Consider the following 25341-nt stretch of genomic DNA (forward strand, 5'->3'; position numbering starts at 1 on the left):
AATTAGTTTCAGTCCTTGCTATGAAGACACTGCTCAACATTGTAACATTTTAAACCTCTCACAGCAGTTTCAGTTGTGGAATTCTCTGGTGGAGAAATCAGACACTTAAAAACACAGTAGCAGAACTAATATTACATTGTTTAAATGTTCACGTGAGAAACCATTTTTTGTGATCAGAAAGAGTATAATTAATATTTTAAGCTTAAAGTCAAAACCATAGATAACAGAGTTTTTGAGACTGAGATAAAAACCCCACTTATTCTTGAAACATCTGAAGGACATAACATTACCATTATACACCAACACCTTTTTTCTTTTCTTCCATTCTGAGAAGAAACCGATCGTGACACTGATTGTCTCCACTGAAAACAAAAAGCGCTAGGTCCTTTGATGTACACCGCAGATTAAGTCAGGTTAGGTGATGAGGATGGAGAATTCCAAATATGAAAAAACCTACAGCAGTTCCCAGAGTTACGACCCAGTGGAGTGAAGGCTGGGGATTGGATAGAATTTGGAAATCCGGCTTTGTGTTGAAGGGTTAAGGCATTCGGATTCTCCAGTCATTTTAAAGAAAACTTCCTGTTCCTGCAGTTTTCTGGCAAATTCTTCTTCCAGCGTCTAAAACCAAAATCAGATTGTCATAGGATTACAAGGCAAAGTACAGGAAACCTATTATACTGGTGACACATTGTCTGATACAACACCGTAACTTCACACAGCATCACAAAAAAAAGTCATCTAGCAATTATGAAATTGCAAGAGAACCAAGACACAGCAAGCTCAGAACATCATCTGCCTGTAGGATACTCTCTGAACTGTGTGAAAATCTAGTACCTTCTATTTTAAAATAAAATATAAAAACGAAAAACAACCTCCATCACCCTCTAGCTGTTATTTAGCACTCAGTTTTTGTAGTAACCTACTGGCTTCTGAAATATATTCCTAAAACCAGATTTACCTCCAGTTGAGAAGTTTTATATGCAAGTATGCACACATGCACTGCAAGAGGGAACACAGTAAGAGGCTGCTAACATGCAAGCCTTTTTTGTTGCACATGCCCTTTCTCAGCTTTTGCACATTTTTTTTTATCATGTTTTATTTTTATTATTCAGGGAACTATAGCAGTTTTGTACAGTAGCTTGATTCTCCTCCTCTGCGATACTTTTTATATTGTCTGTATTTGCTAGATGCAACTCTTGATTATTATCTGATTCATAAACTGCTCCGATTTACCTTTTTTCTTGGTCTCAATTTCTCCCTCCATTCCTTCAGTTCCTGGCTGTGTTCTTCATCTAACTCTTTTAGCTTCTGAGTCTCGTGCTCAACCAGTAGATGGCATTTTTCATTCTTAAAACAAGATAAAGATAATCCTTATGTAAAACTAATTCAGATTAGGCAACTCAACATTTGTACAGTGACATATGTTGTCCTAATTCTTTTTAATTAGCTTATTCTGTGTAAATAGTGACGTGAATAATTACAAGATAAAAGTACGTTATGAGGCTGCATTATCAAAAGCTGATCTTTCCATCAGAAGCAATTGAGATAAGAAATACTTGGCAAATCGAAATATACTATTGAGTATCATTAAGGCAGCAGCTGACAGCATTACTCAAAACTGTGTTTCACTGCTTAATAATGCTTTTCAAGGTCATACAGCATTTCTGCTTTGCTTTCTAAAGACAGTTTGTACAATTAATTAAAAACAATTACATTAAAGAGGAGGTAACTTTTTCGAAATATTTCAACTCTTGGTGCCAAGGAGCTGAGACTAACAAATGGGACTTAGAGAAGAGAAATGTGCTTGCAGAAGCAGCCTCAGAAGTGCCCTATAAAAAGGAAAAGGCCAATCAAATGACACATCAGCTGCACATTCCTCTCAGTAAGGTACACCTGCAAATGCCTAACTTTCAGAGGACTTTTGAAGCATGGTAAGAAAAAAAATTAAGTATTTGGCTACATCAAATCTTTGATTTTTAAGAGTAGTTGGCAATGGCAGTCTCTAAACCCTATGTTCTTGTTTCTAGGGTTCTAGTCCCAGCCGGGTCTGAAGCAGAGTACAAAAACACAGGAACAAAAATGACAAGCACTTGGCTAGACCTGAGTGCAGCCAGGGGCCAATTTTTCTCGGAGAAGCTCAGGGTAACCCTAATCTGCTCAATTTTACTTGAGCTGAAACTCCCACGGTACTTGGGGATTTACTGAGCCGTATTAGTGGCATAGTCAGGGACTGTTTTCGCAGGACGTAAGAAAGTGAATAGAGTAGAATTAGCTTCATTGGTCATTGGAAGATTTCTCTATGCAAAGGTTATCAGCAGGTGATCATTTAATGCTTTAAAACTCCCCTGTGTCCCTGAAACAGGGAAAAGCAGACTTAGTGGAAAAGGAGATCTGGCCTCTGGTATACAGCAGCAACTTTTACAAAATGCATACCAAAAAGGACAAAATGGAGTTCCTTATCACAAGAAGAGAATTCCTTCCAAGTACATTCCAGAAGCTCAAGTACACACGGCAGCCTGCACTTTATAAAAACCACCTAATTCCATGTATTGCTACAAACGTCTTGTGGGTAATGCCTGGTGCTGCCTACCTCTGTTCTGATTAATGACGTTTCAGCAAAATCAGATTAAAAGGAAATGTTGCCTACAGAAAATAGCGCTGGGAACTTGATAGATATTCTGGAAGTGATCATCTGCTTCTGGTTCATGCTCTTCTTGCATGTAAAGTGATTTCTCATTAACTGATGTAAGCATATGAATCTGGTTAAGCAGTACGCTGCAGGCCTTTGAAAGCTAAGTTAAAAAAAAAACAACTACACCCAATCAGTAAAAATGAAGAAAAAGATGCTTCTGCTTTGCCTGCGTCTGTTATTAACCTGAGTCTTCCCACTGAATGTTCATTTGATATCATCTATTTTTAACCTGTAACTGATGCAGTTCTCTGATGTTTGCTTCACACTGCAACTGAAGGTCCCGCATTTGGTTTTCATGTTTCTGATGCTGAGCCAGCCTCTCATTCTTCTGTCTCTTTTCTTCCTGAACAGCAAACTAAAATTAAAAATAAAAAGATGATTTATATTGTGCCTCTAGATACATCAGTCTACATGAGTCAAAAAACTGTATGTAACAATGAATACATAACAGCATAATTGAAAAGAATGGTTTTAAAAGGTTTAAACAATAACCGTATTTTCTTTATTCTCTTTTTTAAAATTCTTACAAAAGGGATGCCCTCACAGTTTTGTCTGTCATTCCATTTCTCTCTCTGCACTCTAATTTTTCCTTAGAACACAGCACATTTCACTTCCAGACTCCTGAAATTATCTGCCTCTGAAGCCAAGTGACACAGCAGTGTTGCTACAAGTGTCGGTTAAGGTTGGTGTTATACAGCTACAGGAGACGGTATTTTCCAGATTTTCCACCCTTCCAGTGCTCACTATATGAAACCATGATCTGGGACTTTTGTGCATCAGTACAAAGGAAATCTCTAAACCTCTTCACAACATTCCCTTCTGAAGAATAAGTGAATACCTACAGTTTTAGCTCAAAACCTCACAAAAATCAAATATTCTTAGAAATACTTCACAGAATCACTGAACGCTTGAGGTTGGAAGGGACCTGCTAAGATCAACCCCCTTACTCAAAGCAGGGTCAACTAGAGCAGGTTGCGCAGGACTGTGTCCAGTTGGTTTCTGAGTATCTTCACAACCTCTCCGGGCAACCTGTTCCAGTGTCTGACCATCCTCACACTAAGAAAGTTTTCTTACGTTTAAATTGGTTTTTCTGCATTTGAGTTGTGCCCACTGTCTCTCATCCTGTCACTGGGCACCACTGAGAAGAGTCTGGCTCCACCTTCTTTATTCCCTCCCGCTGGGTACTTATACACATGGATAAGATCCTCCTGAGCCTTCTCTTCTCCAGTGTCCCAGGTATTCAGCCTCTCCTCCTATAAACAGACCCACTGGTCCCTCAGTCATCTTCAAGGCCCTTCGTGGGACTCGCTCCAGTAAATCCATGTCTGTCTTGTACCGGGGAGTCCATGATTGGACCCAGCACTCCAGATGTGTCTCACCAGTCCAGAGGGGAAGGATGACTCCCTCTGACCTCATCCAGTCCATCAACCCAGTTTTGTACCATCTGTGAACTTGCTGAGAGTGCATTCTATCCCATCCTCACATTTACATCACATTAAGCATTTACACTATTCAAACTGTTTTTATTAATTACCTGCTTAATTTTTTCACGATCTTGGTCTGGAGAGGCTAATGAATTGATTCTTAAACTTTTCTTAAACATAGCCATTCGAGTCTTTGCTTCACTTCGCTGGATTTTAGGCAGTCTCGCTCTTTCCTGAGTTTGCTTGTTCTTTAACTCCTCGATAAGGCGTTGATTATATCTCTGCATTTGTTCTGTTTCCTAAAATGTTAACCATATGGAAATGTTACAGAGTAACTATTATGTTAGAATATTTGCATCTCATTTCATCAATAAGCATGCTGTTTGAGTCAGCTTCTTTTAGCAGAAACCAGTCCCAGCCCTAGTGACATCAATGGGGAGGAAGGGGTCTTCCACTTATTCCCGACAGCTCTGGATCATGCCCAACCCAGATGAAATTCTCTCATGAATATGAAAACGCATAGATTTTACCAGTGGTTATTTAACTCCTTAACTGCATTTTAAAAAGTCTATGTTACTCAAAGGGAGAAACTTCTGTGGAACTGAACTTCCACTACTGCTGTTGTGAAGGGTCAGTTTCTTGCAAAAGCTGGTGAAAGCAACAGCCATTATGGGGATAAACCAAACCATACAGGAACAAGCCTTCAGTGGAGGCTGCTCGTGCTCCAATCACCAAGGAGATCCTGTAATATCTCTCTATTGGGTTTACATTTTCGAAAATTGAACTATTCTGTTTAGCGTATTCTATAAAAAACAAAATGCCCTGTGGAAAATAAGTGTTGTCTTCTGGGCTTTTACAGGATTTAGCTACAAAGAGACAGTTGTCAGCTACTTGCCCAAAAGCTAATCCAGTTCATTCTGCTCATTTAATTCCAGGATGATTTACTAATGAGTAGATTTATTTAAACACAAGCCAAAACTGGTTTTTGTGTGTAAGCAGAATTTGGTATTTTTAATAGAAAAAGGTTGATGTTGTGGTTGGGTTTTTTTTTTTTTAAGAATCAAAAGGGAAAAATATGACCAATTATACTTCACCATACTACTAAGTTATTAAAGTAAGACGATTAAGATTTTTTTATTCAACAGAACATATACAGCTTCAAAATACCCGTGTGAGTCTTTCCTGTGCAAGCAAACAGCTACCAGTAAAGATCATAAGACTGCTTGATCAAAAAACGGATATTATAATACACAAAAGAAAGTGTCAAAGTCAACACTAACTTTTTCATGCCTCTTAAGCAGCTGGTGTCTCTGCATGAAGTACTGATCTTTGAGTTGCTGTTTGAGGAGCTGGTGTTTCTCTTGTAGATGTCGCTCTTCCAGCTCCCAGATTGCAGCTTCGCGAGCTGCAAAAAAGAGGAAGGCTGGTTCAGAAAGTACAATACAATACTTTCTAATCTACCTGCTAGTGTATGTTTAGAAGTGGCTTACAAGTGCATTTTAAGAACTACGCTATTCCATAGCAAATGTTTTTATTGCAGTTCTAGATTAGTCATGAAGGTCTTTTATTTTATAAATTTAAGGCAGACTATTGTTTTATTAAAATACAACTCAAATGTCTGTTTTAAAGAGAGAGTCTGATGCTGGATACCTCTCATGAGCTGCTGTTTGTTGTTGAGGCAATCTCGTTCAATAGTGGCTAGTTCTGTCTTCTGCTGCTGAATAATTTTCTTCAGGTGTGCATCCAGTTCTTGTTGCTGCTTCTGCACAAATTCCTGCTCCTGGTAAAAAACAATAGAAGTAAATTAAATTGTGTTCTTCTAACCACATTACATTTTAATGAAACTCCCAGTTCTCTCAGCATTAGCTATATATGAAAACAAATACATCTACGAAAATTTGAGCTAACATGCCTTGGCTATAAAATTATGCATCTCTTGTATTTTCTATGTAGAGAGTAGGTAAGAGAATATTTAATGTTTAAATAATACCTTCAGAAATAAGACCAAAGGCAACAAACTAGCCAGCAATCTGCAATTCATTCCATCTCTTGTCTCTCCTCAAAACAAGCTGCAGGTTCAAAGCTAGCAAAGACAAGTACTCAATATAAATGATCTCATCATATCAAGGGTTAATTATTCACGGATGTAAGAAAATCAAAGTATGTACGGTTATTTTGCTTTGGATGATCAGTTAAAGCCTATTTATTTACACAGTTGGGTTTCAGATTTGTGTCTCAATCTCGAGTGGTTCATCTTGTCATGAACGCAAAGATATTGAGGTTGGGAGTTCTGCAAGACTGCTATGAAGACACCCAATGGCTTTTGCAGGAACTGCATTCTGCAGGACTTGTAAGCTTGTCACACCAGAGCTGAGTTGGCTTCTCGCAAAGCGATTTGCCATCTGCCTCATGCAGTCCCCACATTACCTGCATCTTCCCATTATCCAGGGTGTATCACTCTGTTGCATCACATCATGAGAAGCAGGCAGTAGTAAGAATCCCCCTCCCATGCCCCAAAACCATACTGTTGCCTTTCTTTTTTGCAACTATGAAAAAAAACCCAAGCAAGCACATCTACAAGCATGCAAGCATGCACACACACACTCTTTAAGAACAAGAAATTAAAGCAGATGTTTCTACCATGATATAAAGGTCAAAAGAAAGGATGACAGCAGTGTCCTATCAGAGCCAAGGTGGGCAGCTGAAGCATTTGCTGTTATACATAACAAAGCAACATTAAAGATGGTCTATTGGAAGGGAGACGGGATGAGGCAGGAACACAATACTGGGCTACAGATGACCAGTGGAAGGGTCTCCTGAGCTATGTATTTATTTTTTTTTTACTGAACCTATGCTACTTGCTAAAAGAGTTGTCAGCAACATATGGAATTAAATGTTCATTAAAAGTACTTTTTATTATGACCAGGAGAATCTTGGTTTTCATCTTCACAGAAAGTTATTAATAGATGAGGCTTTCACCTCTCCCTGTGCACAGCAGAGTTACACTTAGACAGATAACAGAAAACCAGAGGTAGAGTAAGTTGGTGCAAAGTTCTGACAGTGAGGGTACGAAAAGAACTGGAAGGCCACGTCTGTAAATTAAGTCAGACATACCTAATCAAATACATGGACTGATGAAAAACTGTTCTGTTTCCCTTTCTAGATGAAAAGGATACGAGAACTACAAGTTTATTATTCTGAGGGTGCAGACACATAAATAGCATGGTATTTAATTTGCCAGGAATTTTTTTATTTGGAGGGAGCGGGGGGAAAGCTGTTCTAGTGTAGTCATGGTCAAAAAGCAATTACGCTCGAGCTTTACTCAATCATTTAAATACCATTGCTGCTCTCTCTACATGGCTAAGTCTTAAGTTTTATAATTGCTAGCACTGTAACATAAACCAGGCAATCTCAGAAAACACTCTGGCCTTTCCACTTCCCATATCTACTAAAGTATCACATATAATAAAGGTCACAGATTTTACTAAAAAACATGTTGGATGGTTAAAAGGCAGACAATGCAAGGCAGTCCACCTTTTTAAAATTAGCACTTGGTTTTGCCCAGTAAGCATCTTAAAATAAACTCAGGTATCTTTAAAATACATGGTTTCACTGCACACACAGCATAGAAGTCACACATTGTTTCTCACATGTGCTGAACAAATAAAAAACACCAGAGAATAGTATTATATTGCATTTGTGTGAAACTTCAGTGTCTTGCCCAGAGTTAATAACTACTGTAACTTTGATCTTTTTCCTACGAATAGTGCATAATTACATAAATTTGTGCTAACTAGTTTGGAGACATCCGTGACATTGATCAGCACATATGAGCAGAAGGAGAAGAGAAAACACACATCTGGAAAATTAGGGAAATAAAACTTTTGTTGTTTTGCATTAAGACTTACATCCTGCATTTGTGCGTTGAAAAGTGTACATGAAGACAACTGAAAAGACTGAATCATAACCTGAGCAACACCCTGTGGGACACAATGTACTTCCTATGTCAGAATATAATGAAATATATTTCTGTTCTTAAAAAAAAAGAAGAAATGAGATCTGCTGTATGTTAGTAATATACATTTAAAATGTCAAGCCTAATCACACAACAGTAGTCACTGACAGAAGTTCTAGATATTCTTAAACCAAACATCTACACCTTGTCTAGTAGTTATCATTCTAAGTAAGGATATTTTACCTTTAAAAGTGTCTCTTTCACCTCTCTTACTTCAACAAATTGAAACCAGCAAAGGAAACAAACTAAATCACTACAAACACTATGAAAATTTAGGTTTTTAATTGTTTCCTTACAAAGTTCAGAGACACATATCCTTGATATGGGGAGAGCACTGCAACTCAATCACATTCTATCCTGGGAAATCCCTTCTTGAATTAAACACGTAGTCAAATAAAGTTGCTATTATTTTCTACTAGGTCACTCACATAAACATTTAATCTTTAAGTTACTCAATCCAAACCTGCTATGTTGTGGTGCAAACTCACTCTGTACAAGCTGTGGCCATCACAAAGCCAATATTTTTCTAAAATACTAGCCGCCTTTCTAGCTGGGTCATATAAAAGCAGCAAGTCTGAAGGCGTGAAATTACAGATGATGTCATGTAAAGTTTCTATACACCCACACTTTGACATTTAAATAACTTCATTTTACCTAATCTGTTCTGCTTCTATGAACAAGATGCCTCATGCTTACATATTATATATATTTTCCTCCCCTGTGCTTATATTGCTCAAAACTTACTTCTGACTGTAACCTTTAAAATTTGATGGAGCTATGGGGTACTTACCACTTGTAAAAGCACTGTAAATAAGCTTGCCGTAGAAAAATACCATTCTTTTTCAGTATAGCACACAAAATATTATGCTTAACAGCACAAACCTGGAAATTGCTGCTCTTACATTTCTACACAGTATACTCTATGGGATGTGATATGGGAGTACTTGAAGAAAGAGAGCAGGACGTAGGGTTAGTTTGAGTTAAGTTCCATATTCACTCAACAACAACAAGAAGTGAAATCATCAAGCTGCGTGAATACTGCTGCCTTTTGTATTTTAGTAGCTTGAAGCTGCCGTTGTTACCTGAGCATGCTGGCTTTGTGCAAGCTCCTCTTTCTTGCGTTTCATGAGCTCTTTTCTCAGCTCTTTTGGTGCTTTCTCCACTTCACATAAAACCTACAGTGTATATAAGCATGCAGAAGGTGGCGAAAAGAACACACTTTCTCCACAGCAAGCAGTACTGTGAACATAGGACATGCAGGTCAAGCACTAGAGGTACTGGGAAGCATGCATTACTTCAGTGGCAGGGATGTTAGTTCAGTGAAAAGAGCTTAATGTAAAGAGAAGGAACAATACATGCTTTATGTATGCCAACGCAGCGCAGAAAGGAGGTATATGCCAGCCTCTTTTTGCATGTAAATGCTGCCCAGTGCTCTCAGAAATGGCACTCTTGCTTGCGTTTTCATGCAGCAGCTAGAATAGTCAATAATTAAGAAAACCACCACCTGCAAAAGTGGTATTTTCTTGAAGCACTATGGCAAAAGGACTACAGAGTATGTTTACCTCATGGTAAAGCTGTGAAAAATGGCTAGAAGTTTAAAATAACTTCCACTGAAAACCAGCTATTTCTGACACTGTCTCAAACATGAATTTGTAAGATGCCATTATTAGTGTCTCCAACCATAAATGACATCTACACAGGTTATGTCTTTAAAATAATCACACAAGCAAATAAAATATTAATTGATTGTAAGTGTTTGGTTCCAACGAATTTAAAAGCAAAAACCACCAATAACTAAGTATGTTTTCAAGAAACTTTTCATGATAGGTATGCTAGAATGGAATGTGTTTCAGTCCAAGGTGAATTAGACTAGATTAGTAGAAAGATTCCAAATATAGCCTGGCTAAATCAACTGACTATTAATCCGTTAATTTGCTGATGTGTTTTATTTATTTTTAAGAATTATAAAAATGTAACTTTGCACACTCCAATATAGCATGGGTAGCTTTAGAGCACCAGCTGCATTTTCCTTCAAACTGTAAATCGCCTTCTTAAGCTTTAAATACAAAACTATGCACCCAAAAACAAATGCCTGTTTGTTTAATAGTGGAAGCATCATCAGAAAACAGTGTCCAAATCACCACATGCTATTCCTGTTTCCACGAAAGAACTGCTTTTAGCTCAGAGCAATATGTAAAATTCTTCCCGCTTTCCCATGTAGGACCCAATCACCAGTAAATAGAGAGAGACTCAAAAATGCAAGAGGTACCGCAAAAGAAGAAAAATTGTTATTTACATATGAGCATATGGTTCAAACTGAATACAACTTAGGTTTTTTTAATGCACTTTCGCACTACAGGATCATTCTATGCAAAAGCATGGGCAGTACTGATTTCTAAAGAAATCTCTGTGAGTCTAGTAACTATTAGAAAAATTCTAAACAGCAGCAGCACACATTCAATAAAAATCTAACAAATTACTCAAAAAAAATCTCTGTAATTTAAGTGGTTCTCAGTAGTAATCAAGACCATATTCTTTTCTTCGAAATTCTAATTTGATAAGTATTCACTAAGTAGCTATAGCTGGATTTGTTTAAAGTAGAAATCTCAAATTTTTTTCACAATCTTTAAGGAAATACTTTTTCTTGATTCAATACTTGAGAGAAAATATTTTATTAAAGATTCTGTGAAAAACAAAAGTCTTCTAACTTGGTGATGTTTTCTAGATTAAGTCAATAGCTAAATCTTGCTGTTAGCTGTTTGTACTTCACTTTAGGCACTAAAACAAAAGAAATAATACTGAATGCTAGTAACCCTTCCATAACTCAGTACAGCACATGAGGTTGACAAGGCTTCTGGGAGACCTAATCTTAACTGTTTGCTATGCCCATGCTCCTTATTTTCTATATTATCATCGTCTCTTACCTCTTTTTTTTTGTTCTTCAGCATGTTCTGGAATTTGGACAATTCTTTCTCCTGTTCTGCTTTGATGCGTTTTGCTTCATCTCGTAAACGATTTGTGTGTTCCTGCTCCAAGCGCTCTATTGTCTGTTTCTGCTGTTTTTCTAGATTTTCTATTTCTTGATCATACTGTCGCTTTTTACTCTGTAAAAATAGTTTGGCATCTTTTTTTAGAACACTAAATTCTGTTCAGTGAAGTGCTGTATCACAGCAGAGGATGGCCATGATGAACTGTTCTGGCTGGCGAGTTCTAGCATACAAGCTGGGCAACAATGGAAAATATTGCCATTTATTAACAAGAATGAAAACTAAGCTATTGCCATCATAAAAGGAAACACCTTATTGCTGCTAGTAGTATTCTGCCTACTCCATCGAGATGTCATATTTCAAGAGCACCAAAATCGAGAAACTCACTGTCATCTCCTGTTCAAAACGTCTGTACATCTGTTCTCGCTGTTGCAAAAGCTTATTACTGAGCTGCTGTTGGGCTCTCTGCTCCTCTTTCTGAAGAAGTCTTAGCTCTCTTAGCTCTTGACGCCTAATAATGAAGAAGAACACTTAATATTGATGGGAAAACAAAAAAGTGGAAAATTACAAAAAATGAAAAAAGCATCTACAACTTAGGTCCAGTAAAACTAGTTTTGAATTGATTGTCTTATTAAGAAACACTTAACATTCCTTTCTACTAACAAAATAACTGAAGTTAATCCTCAAGTATTACAGAAATAAGATCATTAGCCCCCTCCTTTTATTCAAAGAGAGAAATAATTAGCTACTAACTTCTTTTAAAAGCTGCTAACCTTTACTTTTAAAAAAACTTACCGTAGAAATCGCATTTCTTCACTTTTCGAGTCATTTTCAGTAACTATTTTTGATGTGGTTACACTCACTTCTACTCCATCAACAACAAACTTCCGAGTTTTCTTCAAAGTTTTCTTCTGTCTTCTAGTTTCCTGAATAAAGCTTTGGTAAGTTATTCTGTACTTACGTTATATCCCTTTTCCCCTTTTTTCTTAATATTAAATTACTTCAAATATTTCTGTGAAGGCCTACTGTATAGTAATCCGGAGTTGTTCTCGCTTATCAGGTACCTTGCTAATCAAGTGAGAATTTGGAAAATTCTAATGTACTGAAACTTTCTCTAGTCAGCAAAGGAAAAAAGTAATTATTGATCATCTAAATTGCCAGAAGAAAAAAAAAAATCTTGATAAACCCTGAACAGAACTGATGCAGTTTTATTTTCAAGAGCTGAAGACAGTTGCAATTACTGTTTGCTTTTGACCATAATTTTCCCAGACACCAAAAAAGATATTTAATTCTGAAAAACAGTACTGAAACAGAACAACAATTTACTTACCTACTTACTTCTGCTTTGGAAATAAATTAAACAAGCAAGTTTATTTTTTTTATTAATATATATAAGTCAAAAATCATATGATGATCTTGCCGACAGAACTGGAGAAATCTCACTTCTCAGAGCTGCTATTGTTTCATTACAAGAGAAGAGAGACGCCAGCTGAAACTGTGTCTCCATTGTGTTAGGGCTACTGCAAACACCTTGAAGTCATGCTTAGCACAGCTATGCCAAGTTATGATTTTTGTTTAGGCTTTTTTGTTTGTTTTTGGGGGTTGTTTTTTTCCTTCAAACCCGTGGTTACACAGTTACTATCCTATTATGGCTATAATCATCTTAGTATAAAGATATAAATAAAGTTCATCATCTGGAATGTGCTTCCTCTGAATAAACTCATTCATACTGACATAACTGCATCGATACAGTGTAACCATAGGAGTACAGTGTTCGGAATAAACAAATCTAAGAGACTGGCTGCCTTAGAATTTCTAAATCTAAACAGAGAGACAGAAGATAGAAGTGACAGGAATTCAATATAAGATTAGATGTTATAAGAGATTTGTCCTGTTAAACAGTGATTCTGTGCAGAGTAAGACATGGAACTAGTCTTCTTGAATATCAGCTCTGAACTACAACCATTCACAAATCTTCACCTTTAATATTAGTAGACTTCCTGTTATATGCTAGTCTGTATTTTAAAAATACAATTATGCAATAAAATAAGAAAATAATTAGCAGCTCGTTAGTTTCTAGCTTTGCTGCACAACGACACAAAATCCAGACATCATTAGAGTGCGCAATTTAGAATACTTTGGTTTCTACAAAGTGTTATATTCCACACTGTCGTACTAGTTTCTCACTCAATAATTTTCTTTGTTGCAAAGGTCAAAGTTGGAGATAATTTTATAGGATTTTATAAAAAATACATTACATAGGATTTTATATAAAAATATATGATTGCTTATACTTACCTGTAAAGATATTGATCCTGTCTCTTTGTTTTTACTAAGGAAACTAGAAATTGACAAGTTCAAATCAATGCTGCTGTTATCAGCTGTAGAACCAGTGCCTGAATCTGCATCATTTTCCTTCAAATTCTCTGATTCTAGTTGCTGTAAAGTTTCAGTATTGTCTTGATTATCTGTTTTGAGTTTCTCATCGTTTTCTTCAGTGCTAATACTAATACTGGGGACTGGAGTGACTTCAGAGTCATCAGCTTGTTCATTGACAATATCTTGAAGCTTATTCTTCATTACTTCATCAGAAGTAACTTCCGAATGTTCTTTGTCTATCTGAATATTGTTTTCCTGGATATTCTCAGGTCTGCGCTCTTCTGAATTTTGGTCTGTATCAGTCAGTTTATCCACCACTTTACTAGAAGTATCCTCAGGCTTGCTCTGTATTGCCTTCTGGTCTACGTTGTCTTTTCCAGAGTCTTTGATCTCCATTTCCTCCATGCTGCTTATATTACAAATATCCTCATTTTCACTTTCTGCCAGTTTCTTGTCTACTTTGATCGCTTTATCTTGGCTTTCCGATAGAGTTTCTTCAGAGCTGATTATCTCATGGACCTGCTTAGCCTGACTTTCCACTGGCTTATCCTCTGTCTCAGGCATTTTATCCCCATCACTGATCTGTGTTTCAGCAATACCACCTATCTCCTTAATGTTGCCAATTCCATGCTTTATTAGTTCCTTTTCTTCATCAGCCACTTTACCTGCAGCATTAGGTAGAGTTTCTGTAGTGGTGTCTATTATTGCCTCTTTCTGACCTTCATCTTTATCTTTCTTTTGCTCTGTAGGATTTTCTGCAGGGACCTTTTCTTCCTTACTTTCTGAGAGATCTGTTCTGTTCTCCTCCTCTTCTTTTTCACCAGTTTCCTTAGAAATGGCTTCTTCAGTTTCTACACTATTTTCAGTTGTAGGTACTATTTTCAGTTTATTATCTTCTGTCTGTTCATTTCCCATGTCATTTTCTTTCTCTATTTTTAGGTTGGGTTCATCCTTTATTTCTGATTTTGTTACCACATCAAGTTCTTTCCCTCCTTTCTGGGGTTCCGAATCTTCATGTGGTTTTTCCAGGCTTTCTGTATTCTTTTCAGCTGGCATTATTTTGCCTTGCTCATCTTCACCCGTTGGCACAGAACCATTCTGCACTTTCTTATCACCAACAGTAGTATCGCATATGTTATCAGCTGTTTTCCTAAATTTAATGTTCTCAGATTCATCTCCAGCTGTTTTGTTATCTGGAAATATAGTGCTGGCTTTGTCCTCAACTGCATTACTTTCTGTTTTCTCAGAAAGAGATTCCAGAACAGAGGCATTCTGTGAAAGTTTATCCTCTTCAGAGCTGGCAATACTAAGATCAGAGGATGCACGCTTGTCTGCAGGTAACTGCTAAAAAATTAAAGGAAGAAAAAGATTCAATAATTTTCTAACTTAATTAAAGCATAGTTCTATTGAAGAATACCTGAATAGAGATGAATATTGTATTTACAGGCAGAGTTATATGAATTTGATGATCTCAGAGTACTTCATTTGGTATTACCCCAGAACAAGCGTATGAATTGCAGACAGGCTCTGAACAGAACAGTTTCACAAAAACCCTCTTCTATCTCTCATAATTTAATAAAATATACTGTGATTGAAGGAAAGGGATCCCGGTTAGCCCTCTGCCTCATGCTTAACAGAATCTTCAAGAGCCTTTTTCAATCATGCTGCTCTTTTTTTTTTTTTTTTTTTTATTAGGTCAGTTCCCTGGTAGTCCTGGCTACAGTTGGATTTGAAAGACGCATGTCTTTGTGCCAGTTTGGATAGGAAGAAGCTGTGCAGCTTTAGTTAGTGCAGCACTGATAAAATGCAATATTAAGACCACCTTCTGCTTCATCAAAAAGAATATCTTTCCTTGTGTTCTTTGCTAAAAATGCCTGAAAATTTTTTGGTCTGTTTTTTAATCACTGTGAAACTCCATTAAAATGGTGGAAAGCTCCAGCAGATGTGATTAAGTGGTGATACGGAGCTAGAATAGGAACAGTTACATAACTGTAGAAATTGCTGCTGCTGGAATAGGAATGAATGTTATCAGATTACATATAGACATACAAAAGAATATACTAATAAAGTATCATTTTAACCATAATTGCCCTTTCACTCTTCAAAGTGATTACGATATCTCTGAGTCTATATTTACTGTTAGAACCCTGTAATTTGCAGATCAGGCTTCTGATTTGCCATTGGGAACATACTAGGTTAGCTATTGTAACAAGCAGGGTTTGATCGCGCATTTCCTACCTTTTTTCCTAAGGTTTTCCTAAGGATACAGAAAACAACTCCTCCTAAATCAAAAGTGCATTCAAAAGATTTCTTCACGTAATTGTTCTAGAAGCTTAGTGTTGATCTCCAAGCAGTTTTTTAAACTACAAGTAAATAATGTAAATGCATCTACCTCACAGTTTCCTAAACTTCTGCTTGTGTCGAGATGCTTAATTGAGTCACAGGGTGGACTTCACTCCAACCCTCTTGGGGACTGATAGCTTAGCAGCTAATCAGTGGAGGGAGGTGGTGGGTGATGCCTTAGGAGATAGAGAATAAGTCCTGGAGGCAGTTGGCGGAAATGCACACTTGGAGATCCGCTGGGGTGGACAGGGAAAGTGACTAGCGTGGTGAGGGGCAAGGAAATGGAGGCATGCTTCTTGTGCACATGCATTTGGCTTCTTTACCATTGCTGGTAATGGCAGCTACTAGTGGTACTGGTCACCGTCCATGTTTATAGCGCTTGAGCCAGTTGTCTGAAAGCATGCTACCTGTATACTCTGCAACCTACTACTATATCATTGAACTTCACAGCTTTGCCCTTTGAGAAACTGAATTTGCATTGTAAGATTCTTAAGCATCTTTAGAAATATATTCATAAATACAATCCTGTCTTGGTAAAATATGGCAGTTTTTGCTTTTGTTTTTTCCTTTGACAGCCATGTTGTAAAATCACAAACTTAGTTTATAGCATAATGGTCACATACCTTCCTTAATGTTTTAAGCATCTTATGGAATACAAATATATGTTTACTCATTCATCGAGTTATTTTGACTTAAAACCATTTATATAAAAATCAGTATCTGATTTTTAAAATTCTATATTACATATACATGTAAAAATAAATGAATATTCTTTATTAGATAATATTCTTTATTATTAGTTCTTAAGGAGTTTAAGAACATGCTAATTTTAAAAATGTTGACTACTTATTTTGTAATAAGGTTACAGCATGTTTATGTCGTTATTCTTAGAAGACTTGATTCAAAAGTTGAGTAGTACATCAGAAACTGAGTTCTCCATAGGAAACTGGTGATTGAAACTAGTTGTATATTTAAAAAAGTAAATTTTAAACTGACCAGAGAATTTTCTGTTTCTTCTTCTTCATCCTCATCTTTACCATCTTCAACTTCTTCTGTAACTTCAGCCTTAGCTTCTGCAATCAATTCTCTTATTGGTTTATTGGAAGTAACAGTAACAAATGGATGCTTGTGAAAATAAAAAATAAGCACAATATTAAATGCTGACTTCATCGTATACAGTGGGAAAATCATAACTTGAAAGAAATATAACTTCAGAGAAATGTTACTTTGGTCTCTCAAACTTGAAGATTCACAGTTAACATTAATCATAACTGTCCTAATGCATTCTTTTTCTGCAGAAGTTTTAAATTCAAAACATTTGTATTCAAATATACTGTATAAGTAGTCTAACAAACTTGCTAAAAATACGAATAATTCATTTATACTGACCTGATTCACAATCCAAAGAATAGAAGTAGAAAGATTTTTTAAAAGGTTATTTTTCCTGGAAACAAGTTTCATTTCTTTTCAGTTCCACAGTTAAATTATTTCCTGATAAACTTTATCTAGAAATATTCTTTCTAGAAAAAATCTGCTTTGCCTTTAAAACAACTTTTCCTAACAAGAACATAGAATTCTACATTTTTCTTTAAGAGGAAACAGCTACCTGTTCTTCTCCCACTGTCTGAATCTTCTTTCTCTGCTTGGCCCTGCTGCTTAAATCTATTCAACATATGCCGGAAGTATTCTGGATAAAGTAAATGTGTGCTGACGTTAAACGGAATCAAATGTACCTAGTCACATCTACTCCTGTTTAGCTATTCTGCAGTGACAGCATTACAGAGGAAGGCTGAGCACTAAAGCTTTTAAAACACCTGTCAGCAATTGACTACTTATGTAAATATCTCCTTCATCCATTATAAGTATCAAAGTATAAATACTTATGCAAAGTAGTTAGTTATATTACATCAAAATATGTAAACAAAGAATTTGATCTGCACTTGGTATCATAATCAGATTTTACCAAATAAGGATCAATGCAACAGTCTAAAAAACAGATTGTGTATGAACGCTTCATTTGAAATTATTACTTAAATAGTTACTATAATACTGCTCTGCTTTTAAAAAATACAAAATATGCTTGCCTTTTAAACAATAGTTCTGAATCATTAAGTCTTCCTACCTGTAGAAGTTGAGTTGCACTCCACCTTGCATCTACATTCTTTTCCAAACATTTCTTCAGGAAATCTTTAAAATCTGATGACCTACACAAAAAGCAAACATGTAGTGGTTCTTATTTTGTTTTGACATCAGACTAGTGTATAGTGAAATATTCTTTTGCTTTCACATGCATCTACACTGCACTCCAGGTCCTTCTATTGATTTAGGAAAACACAAAGATAGTACAGGAATGCAAAGACCAATGTGGCACAAATACAATCTTTAAAACGTTTGTCCATTTATAGAAGAGTTTACTTTTTGCTCTGGATTTATAATACACCACATCTGCTATATCACTAACTGAATCACACAAAGATATTAAAATGACCAAATAGATAACAGCTTTTTAAAACGTTTTCTTAGTATAAAAACACTTTAGTCTCCTTTCACCCGATTTTCTTTTTCGGATGGTCTTCAGATCTTTTATTGCATTTGTAAAAAGCTATTTTGCATACATTTTAATGCAAAATCTGCAAATTATTTCAGTATAAAAGCTTCTACACAGAACTACGACAAGAAAACCATAGTCCCAATTGTATTAGGAGCTATATATATGTATGTATACATGTACAAACGTACATATATAGAATATGTACCTGACTTTATGCATAAAGCTAGTCCGATAAAGTTCAACAGGTCTATGCCCATGAATGTAAGTTTAGCAAATACACAACTTGGCATGCCTCATACTCAAAATCTACAAACTGGGGTGGGAAAGTTGTAAATAAAATACTAACCATTTTGAAGGCTGTGCTAATGTAGGCGGATCAGATTTTGCTATTTTCAGAAGCACTCGCATTGGATTTAATTCATGATGAGGTGGCTCTATTTGAGCCATTTCTATTAAAGTAATGCCAAGAGACCAAATATCAGCCTTGTAATCGTAAGGCCTGTCTTTAGAGGTCTCGCACATTACTACTTCTGGAGCCATCCTGCAAAGAGAATAATGAAGTATCAGATTAGAAAATGCACTCTTATCTGTTCTGAAAAAGGTTCTAAATAGATAAATTCACTGAAGTATTTTAAAAAGCACATTCTACTCTCACTTAATATATTTACATGATATTATATCAAGCATGTAATATTAACAACAAAGGTAATAATAAGATACTAGTTCATACTAAAAAGTCAGCAAAACAGTGCACTTACCAATATGGTGTACCAATAAAAGAATCTCTTCTTTGTATTGTTCTTGTGTTTTTAGCTGATACTCCAAAATCCGCTTAAAGCAAACAGTAAAATGCTATTAACTGGGTGGTAGAAAACAAATTATATTTCTATATTTTACAACTGTCTTTTAAAATGTTATATGTTCCAGAGCAAACATTCTGCAGTATTAAAACTTCAAAGTGAGATAAAAATATTTGTATCTTGATGACTGAGTGCCAAGGTTCTACAGCATTTCTAATAGAAGTTACTGAATACACATTATTCTCCATTGCCAAAAAAAAGTAATGCTACTGTTGAGTTCTGTGGGACAAGAGCGATGCATGTATTTACTGTAGGAATAAGTGCGCTAAATTACTTTAATTAGAAAACAATTTCTTTAGCCTATGAAGGCTGTATTCCTCAGACATGGCATTAGCTCTTTCATTAATTCAGCAACTCATTCAATTTTTAATTTCAGGATTCAAATTCTCATAAAGCTACATTTTCCCTTTATCTTATGAGTTTCTTTCCACGTAACTTTTCACTGTATATTAAATATCTGAAAGCTTGCATATGCACCTTTGATGTAAGATCCAACCAAAAACCATCTTTATCTTTGCAATTAATATTACTTGTCTACAAAGCACTACATTTCTCACTTAGAAAAAAAAGACGACATTTAAATAAGTGTATATGCTTATTATAGATGTAACTTTCTTAATGAAGATCTAGAGATTAGAGCAAAGGGAGAAAATTGCCATATGTTGCCGTCTCTAATCTGTACAAAATTACTTGATGGGCTCAACACTTGAGAAGCCTAATTTTTCTCTGTGGAAAAACCAATAAGGACTAGGAGAGCTATTTGTTCAAATGCAAAATCTGAAATCTTGAGGACTACAAATACTGAAATAATAAAACTCAAATCCTTATACAAATAAAATGCAATAAAGGAAATTTATTTGCCATTCACATATCTGTAAAACAAGGAATTACCCATTCTGTGTGTACCAGAATCAAAATACAAATAGTTTAAAAGGTGTAAAATGCTCTTTCAAGGGATGCTGTAAACTTTTCAAAACTAAATTAAATCTTTTTTTTTAGAAATCTTGATTAGCAAACCTGAATACATCACTAAATATATGTGTGGAAGAAATCTCCCTGTGGTCTGAACTGTGAAGTAGTATCTTGACAGCCTGCACAGTGCTGTATATCAGCTAAGCTTGACAAAATCTTAAAATAGTTCCAGGTCATGTAAGGTAAATAAAACGAACAGAAACAAATGATTCTCTCTCTGACCATGAGACTCTTGCTATGATCTGTGATTTCTTTTACAGTAGTACTAAAAAACTAAGATAATGGTTCTATTGCATTTATAAGGCCTATGAGACTGAGTCCATTACTAAATCTTCAGGCTTCCAAGAAAAGCCAAAACAGTAAAGTTACCCGTACTTTGCGGATGAAAAGAAAGGCACATGCAAGTGTTATATGTACAAGTAATAATCTTGTCCAAGGGAGTCAATGCAAAAAGCACAGATACACTTAACTGATCAATGTAGCAAAGCAGGTTCTTAAATATTCTCACGTTCTTAATAGAGATGATGAACTATACCTGGCAAAGACACTGCTATCAATACGAGTTAGGTAGTAGATATATTTGTGAATTTGGACACGTCTTGCTTACATTTAAAAGGAACATCTGTAGCAAGGCTGGGAATTTAGAGCCCCAGTTCACTGTGGTGATCTTCTGATTCTCCTTTACCCTCTGTGTAACTTGCATCCAAAGAAATACAACTAATCACACACATCACGAGGAGAGAAGTTTTCGAAACCTGAACGCAAGCTGCTATGTCATGGAACTATGACATTGGTAGAGCCACTGCAACAGCTGCCAGCTTATACACATTTGCCCCGATGATGCCCTAACAGAGTGGATCCAGACAATTCCTATCTTTTCCTGGCTGAATGAAGGGATGCTATTCATTACCATTAGTCCTTTGTCAGTTCTTCATGGAGGAATCCTGATCGATTCCCTACCACATGAGAGGAAAAATGTGGATGACTGCTTAAATTCAGATAAAAAACCCCAGGAATCAACAATAGTAAGCTTCTTCCAGACTGTTCTACCTTAATTTCAGTGCAATGAACAAGGCATGGAAAAAAGGCATGGAAAAACTAAGTTGAGTAATTAAGATTATTACTTCTCTCTCTCTCAGTAATGGAAGAGACAACAGTAGTAGGTACTGGTTTTTGGTGACTGTGAAGGATGTTCATTTTCTAAACTAACAACTTCAAAGGGAAGTTCTGATGTTACCATAGTAAAGGTAAGTATACTCAAGAACATTATACTAAGAAGCAGTAGGACCTGTCTCTGACTTTAGGCAGCTTGGTACAGATATTGATACGACTCCGACCCCTGCCGATTTTGAAGTCTGAAAGATGTGCCAAGTACAGTTAGGACATTTACTCAAGCTTGGGGTTTTTTTCTTTTTTTTTCTTCTTAGTAGCAAACCACTTGCATCTAAAAAAACTCTCATTGTTAGATTTATATTTAAACAGAGAAATATTGAACCCTGTCAAACTACAGTCTAAGGCAAATACAATTATAAAACCAGGCAAAGTTCTGGGAAAGACTTTTATATGCAACATGCTTACCTAGTTTAATGTCTCCATCTAACGTGAAAAGAATATTGCCAGCTTTTAGATCTCTGTGGATGATCTTATTTTCATGCAAGTAGTTCAATGCTTCCAGTGTCTGTCTGCACACCACTTTGATCTGTGGCTCGGTTAATGGCCTTTCAAGTTCTACAAGAGAAAGAGACAGAAATAAACACAACATTTTTGCATTTTATGTTACGTGTTCATAGCAATCAGTATTAGAGGTGTATGTGAAAATCAATTAATCTGACAGATTCTGAACATCGTATGTCAGAAAAACTTCTATATTAAAATATTTGCTCCTTTCAGTAAAAATTTCATCCTTTGCACCCAAAACCCTCTTAATTATGAACTATGTATACCTACCTATCTGAACTGTGAAAAAGCTACAGTTTAGAGATTAGTTCTTTTGTATGGTACACCGAGATGTTAAAGACTAGATCCTTTACTTACTGGTATTAGCATTCACCTAATTTGCGGAATAAGCACAGAAAAAGCTAACTTTAAGATTGATAAAAAATTATCACTATGTAATTTGGAAGATGGCAGGGGAAGAATGAGATCCTGAAAATGGCTCATATAGATTATGTTATAACAGAGGGCTCCATGAGCGTGTGAGAACAACTCATCACAGTCACTTAAAGGATCAGGACAAAAATGTGTTTTGAAAAGTAAATAAACACTTTAAAAATGAGAGAAAACTAATCTCACTTAAGAAGTTATAATGTCCATAGATATAGGTGTAAATGCTAATTAAAAAACCCCAACATTCAACACATATAGCACAGTAATTACGTAAATATTTGCATTTCAAAACATGTGAAACAAGTCTTAATATATATATATATTGTAATTTTAAGATCTTAAGTTTATTATTTGAAACAACTTATTTACCCAACATTACTGCATCTACTGCTCCACCTGCACAAAATTCGATCAGGATCTGTATATAAAAAAAGGAATACACAAATTACAAATTAAATAGTTCCGCTAAACTGAACCATTGATTAAGGGAGCATTATTAGGAGACATGAGTTTCAGACTACTTGGCCTTGACAAATTATTTCACTAACCTCTGCAAAATACTGGTACTGTTATCCAGCTAAAAGTAGGGCTGTAATGCTCAAGCAAATTATTTGAAAAATTCTTGGAGATCCTCAGACAAAAGTTTTAAACGAAAGATAAAATTGCATAATAAAACTTATAAAACATAATAAAACAGTCAGCTTGAATCTGATTCGTTGTTATGTGATTTACATAATCCCTGCAAACTCATTTCTCGATTATTAAACTGTACTTCTATAGCATAATCTCTCTGACTGAAAAGTCCAAGTATAAGAGCTACATGATTTTCCAGTAGCAGATGTTATCTCCTCTATTGTTTCAGATGAGATGAAAATACTGAAAAATACTCTTAAAACTTACAGAAAATGAGTAAATTCAGATGTTTACATGCATTTTCCTGCATTTTCATTCATGCCTACAATACATCAAGGCTTTTATCCCAGAGTCTAATAATACTAGAACAACTCCATCTCCAGCTCTCAGTTTCCATTTGAAACAAAAATAAACTGCAACTATTTTGGGGCACAAACTATGCTGACATGTAGGACAGAAAGAAGATACACAAAGGAGAAAGAGGGTACAGAAAGGGAATGAGGAGGGCAAGAAAGAGGAAAGATCACCCAAGACTGACACCCCACCCTTCCTTATGTGTTTTTCTTCTTTAACTTGAACTTTAAACATTAAATTATAATTTTCAGTCTGACAGCTAACAAGTATTTCCTTGTCAGAATCCTAACAGTCAATATTCTGGGAAATAATACCTGAATTTTTTCCTTTAGAATACTTTTAAAATCAGAATATAATTGCCCATAAAAGAGGAAACCTCAAATTAGAACTTAGACCATAACACTTATATATATACCACTTATGTTACACATTACTTCAAATTACTATTGTAATTAATCCTCACAACAATGGTACTAACAACATATTATATAATGCAGCTCTTTGTAAATCCTTTAAACCATTATTCCATTTACATGCCTCTGCGTACCTACTGCCAAGTAAGTTAAGTGTGGGAAATTGTAAATAAAGAATTTCTTTCTCTAAAATTTGCTGTTTCATCTGACAATCTGACAAAGGCCTCTTTGGTAAAGAAATTATGTTTCTAAAACTGGGAAGCAAAAACATATTGTATGTCCAACTATCATTCTTTTCTTTTTTTCCTCCACTAAATTCTGTTTACTTACCGCATCATTATAGCCTTCTCTCTGCTGCCTTCATGCCTCTGCATTTCACCGTAACTATACATCTACAATTTTATTTTCAAACTATTTACTCCTCTTCTATCTTTATTCTGCCAGTGAAGCCTATCCACTCAGTTTCATATTCTGCCTTTATGCATACTTGCTTTCATGCTGACCTCTATGCATGGAAATTTTTTCACTACTCCACTGTTTTATAAAATATCATTTTACTCTGCATTCAGATCACACGAAGTTTTCACAAAGCTTATAAAAATAAATCTACATCAGGAAACATGGTATTACACTTCCATTGTTTTCATGCTTAAAGGATAAAGCATATTTGTAAGACTCCAAGGAAATTTTCTTTTACTTGTTTTAGGTTCTTTTTTAATTATAAACTCTTTTTAAAAAAACATGTATTCTTTGTACGATTCCAAAAGCACTTATAAATATTGCATTGGATCACCTATGAGAAAAAAAAAAAGTATTTTCACAGCTAAAGCTATTCAGTGCACAGGATATAGCAGAAGAGTGACGTACAGCCATATGTATGCCCACTATACTTCTATGTACAAGTATCTGGATTTTAAGTAAATTAATTATGGTTCAAGTCCTGGTAAACTGTCCTTCCTGGAAGTACCAATGAATTCAGTCGTATCTAAAACACATACTTCACAGGCTGACCTTTTCAGCATATTATTTATTTTTCAGCTGCAGATTCTGAATCTCACTCTAAATTGTGCTAATGTAATTAAAATCTGAGTCCTGCTGTTACAAATAAGCACTGACTAAGAACTCTCTCCATACACCAAAATGAACTGCTAATTTCCAAATTTTAGATTCAAACTCCTGACCAAATGACTCAGTGTAGCTCAATTTTACAGTGAAAATTTCCTAAAAGTCATACTCACAATTTACAAATTAGTTTTGAAACTGAATAGTTATCACAATAGTGACAACCCAGAAAAAATGTGATTGACAAATGATCTTTTAATAAAGCCAAGGAAAAAAAAAGTAATTTCAATACTCTCTTGAAATAAGTAAAAGCATTTAGAGAGGAAAAAATACCTACCCACAGATTGTTTTCATAGTAGAACGCATCTAGGAGCTTAACAATATTAGCATGATCACAGGATGCTAAAATATCAATCTCAACCATGTAATCTTCAAGTTCTTCTTCTGATTTAGTATCAATCACCTTTGCAGCAGCCAGTACTTTCGTTTCTTTGTTCTGAGCCTATAAAAGAAAGGTCACAGCAAACATTTTTTATATATATATATACAC

General features: G+C 35.6%; 1 protein-coding gene across 1 annotated transcript; it reads right to left on the bottom strand.

The window, feature by feature from the left end:
* Positions 1-471: 471 nt before the first annotated feature.
* SLK (STE20-like kinase) lies at positions 472-25293 on the bottom strand (the record flags this gene model as incomplete). The annotated part of the gene is made up of 18 exons (XM_009585899.1): positions 472-618; positions 1234-1347; positions 2922-3047; positions 4227-4415; positions 5397-5521; positions 5767-5896; positions 9214-9306; positions 11056-11235; positions 11506-11629; positions 11914-12044; positions 13417-14841; positions 16837-16965; positions 17963-18044; positions 18738-18932; positions 19150-19222; positions 21802-21951; positions 22699-22747; positions 25129-25293. Coding segments are annotated over 18 exons (3627 nt in total), but the record flags the coding sequence as incomplete, so codon positions are not given.
* Positions 25294-25341: the final 48 nt, after the last annotated feature.

Source organism: Fulmarus glacialis, unplaced genomic scaffold (assembly GCF_000690835.1).
Source record: "Fulmarus glacialis isolate BGI_N327 unplaced genomic scaffold, ASM69083v1 scaffold7979, whole genome shotgun sequence".
In the NCBI taxonomy this organism is placed as follows: domain Eukaryota; kingdom Metazoa; phylum Chordata; class Aves; order Procellariiformes; family Procellariidae; genus Fulmarus; species Fulmarus glacialis.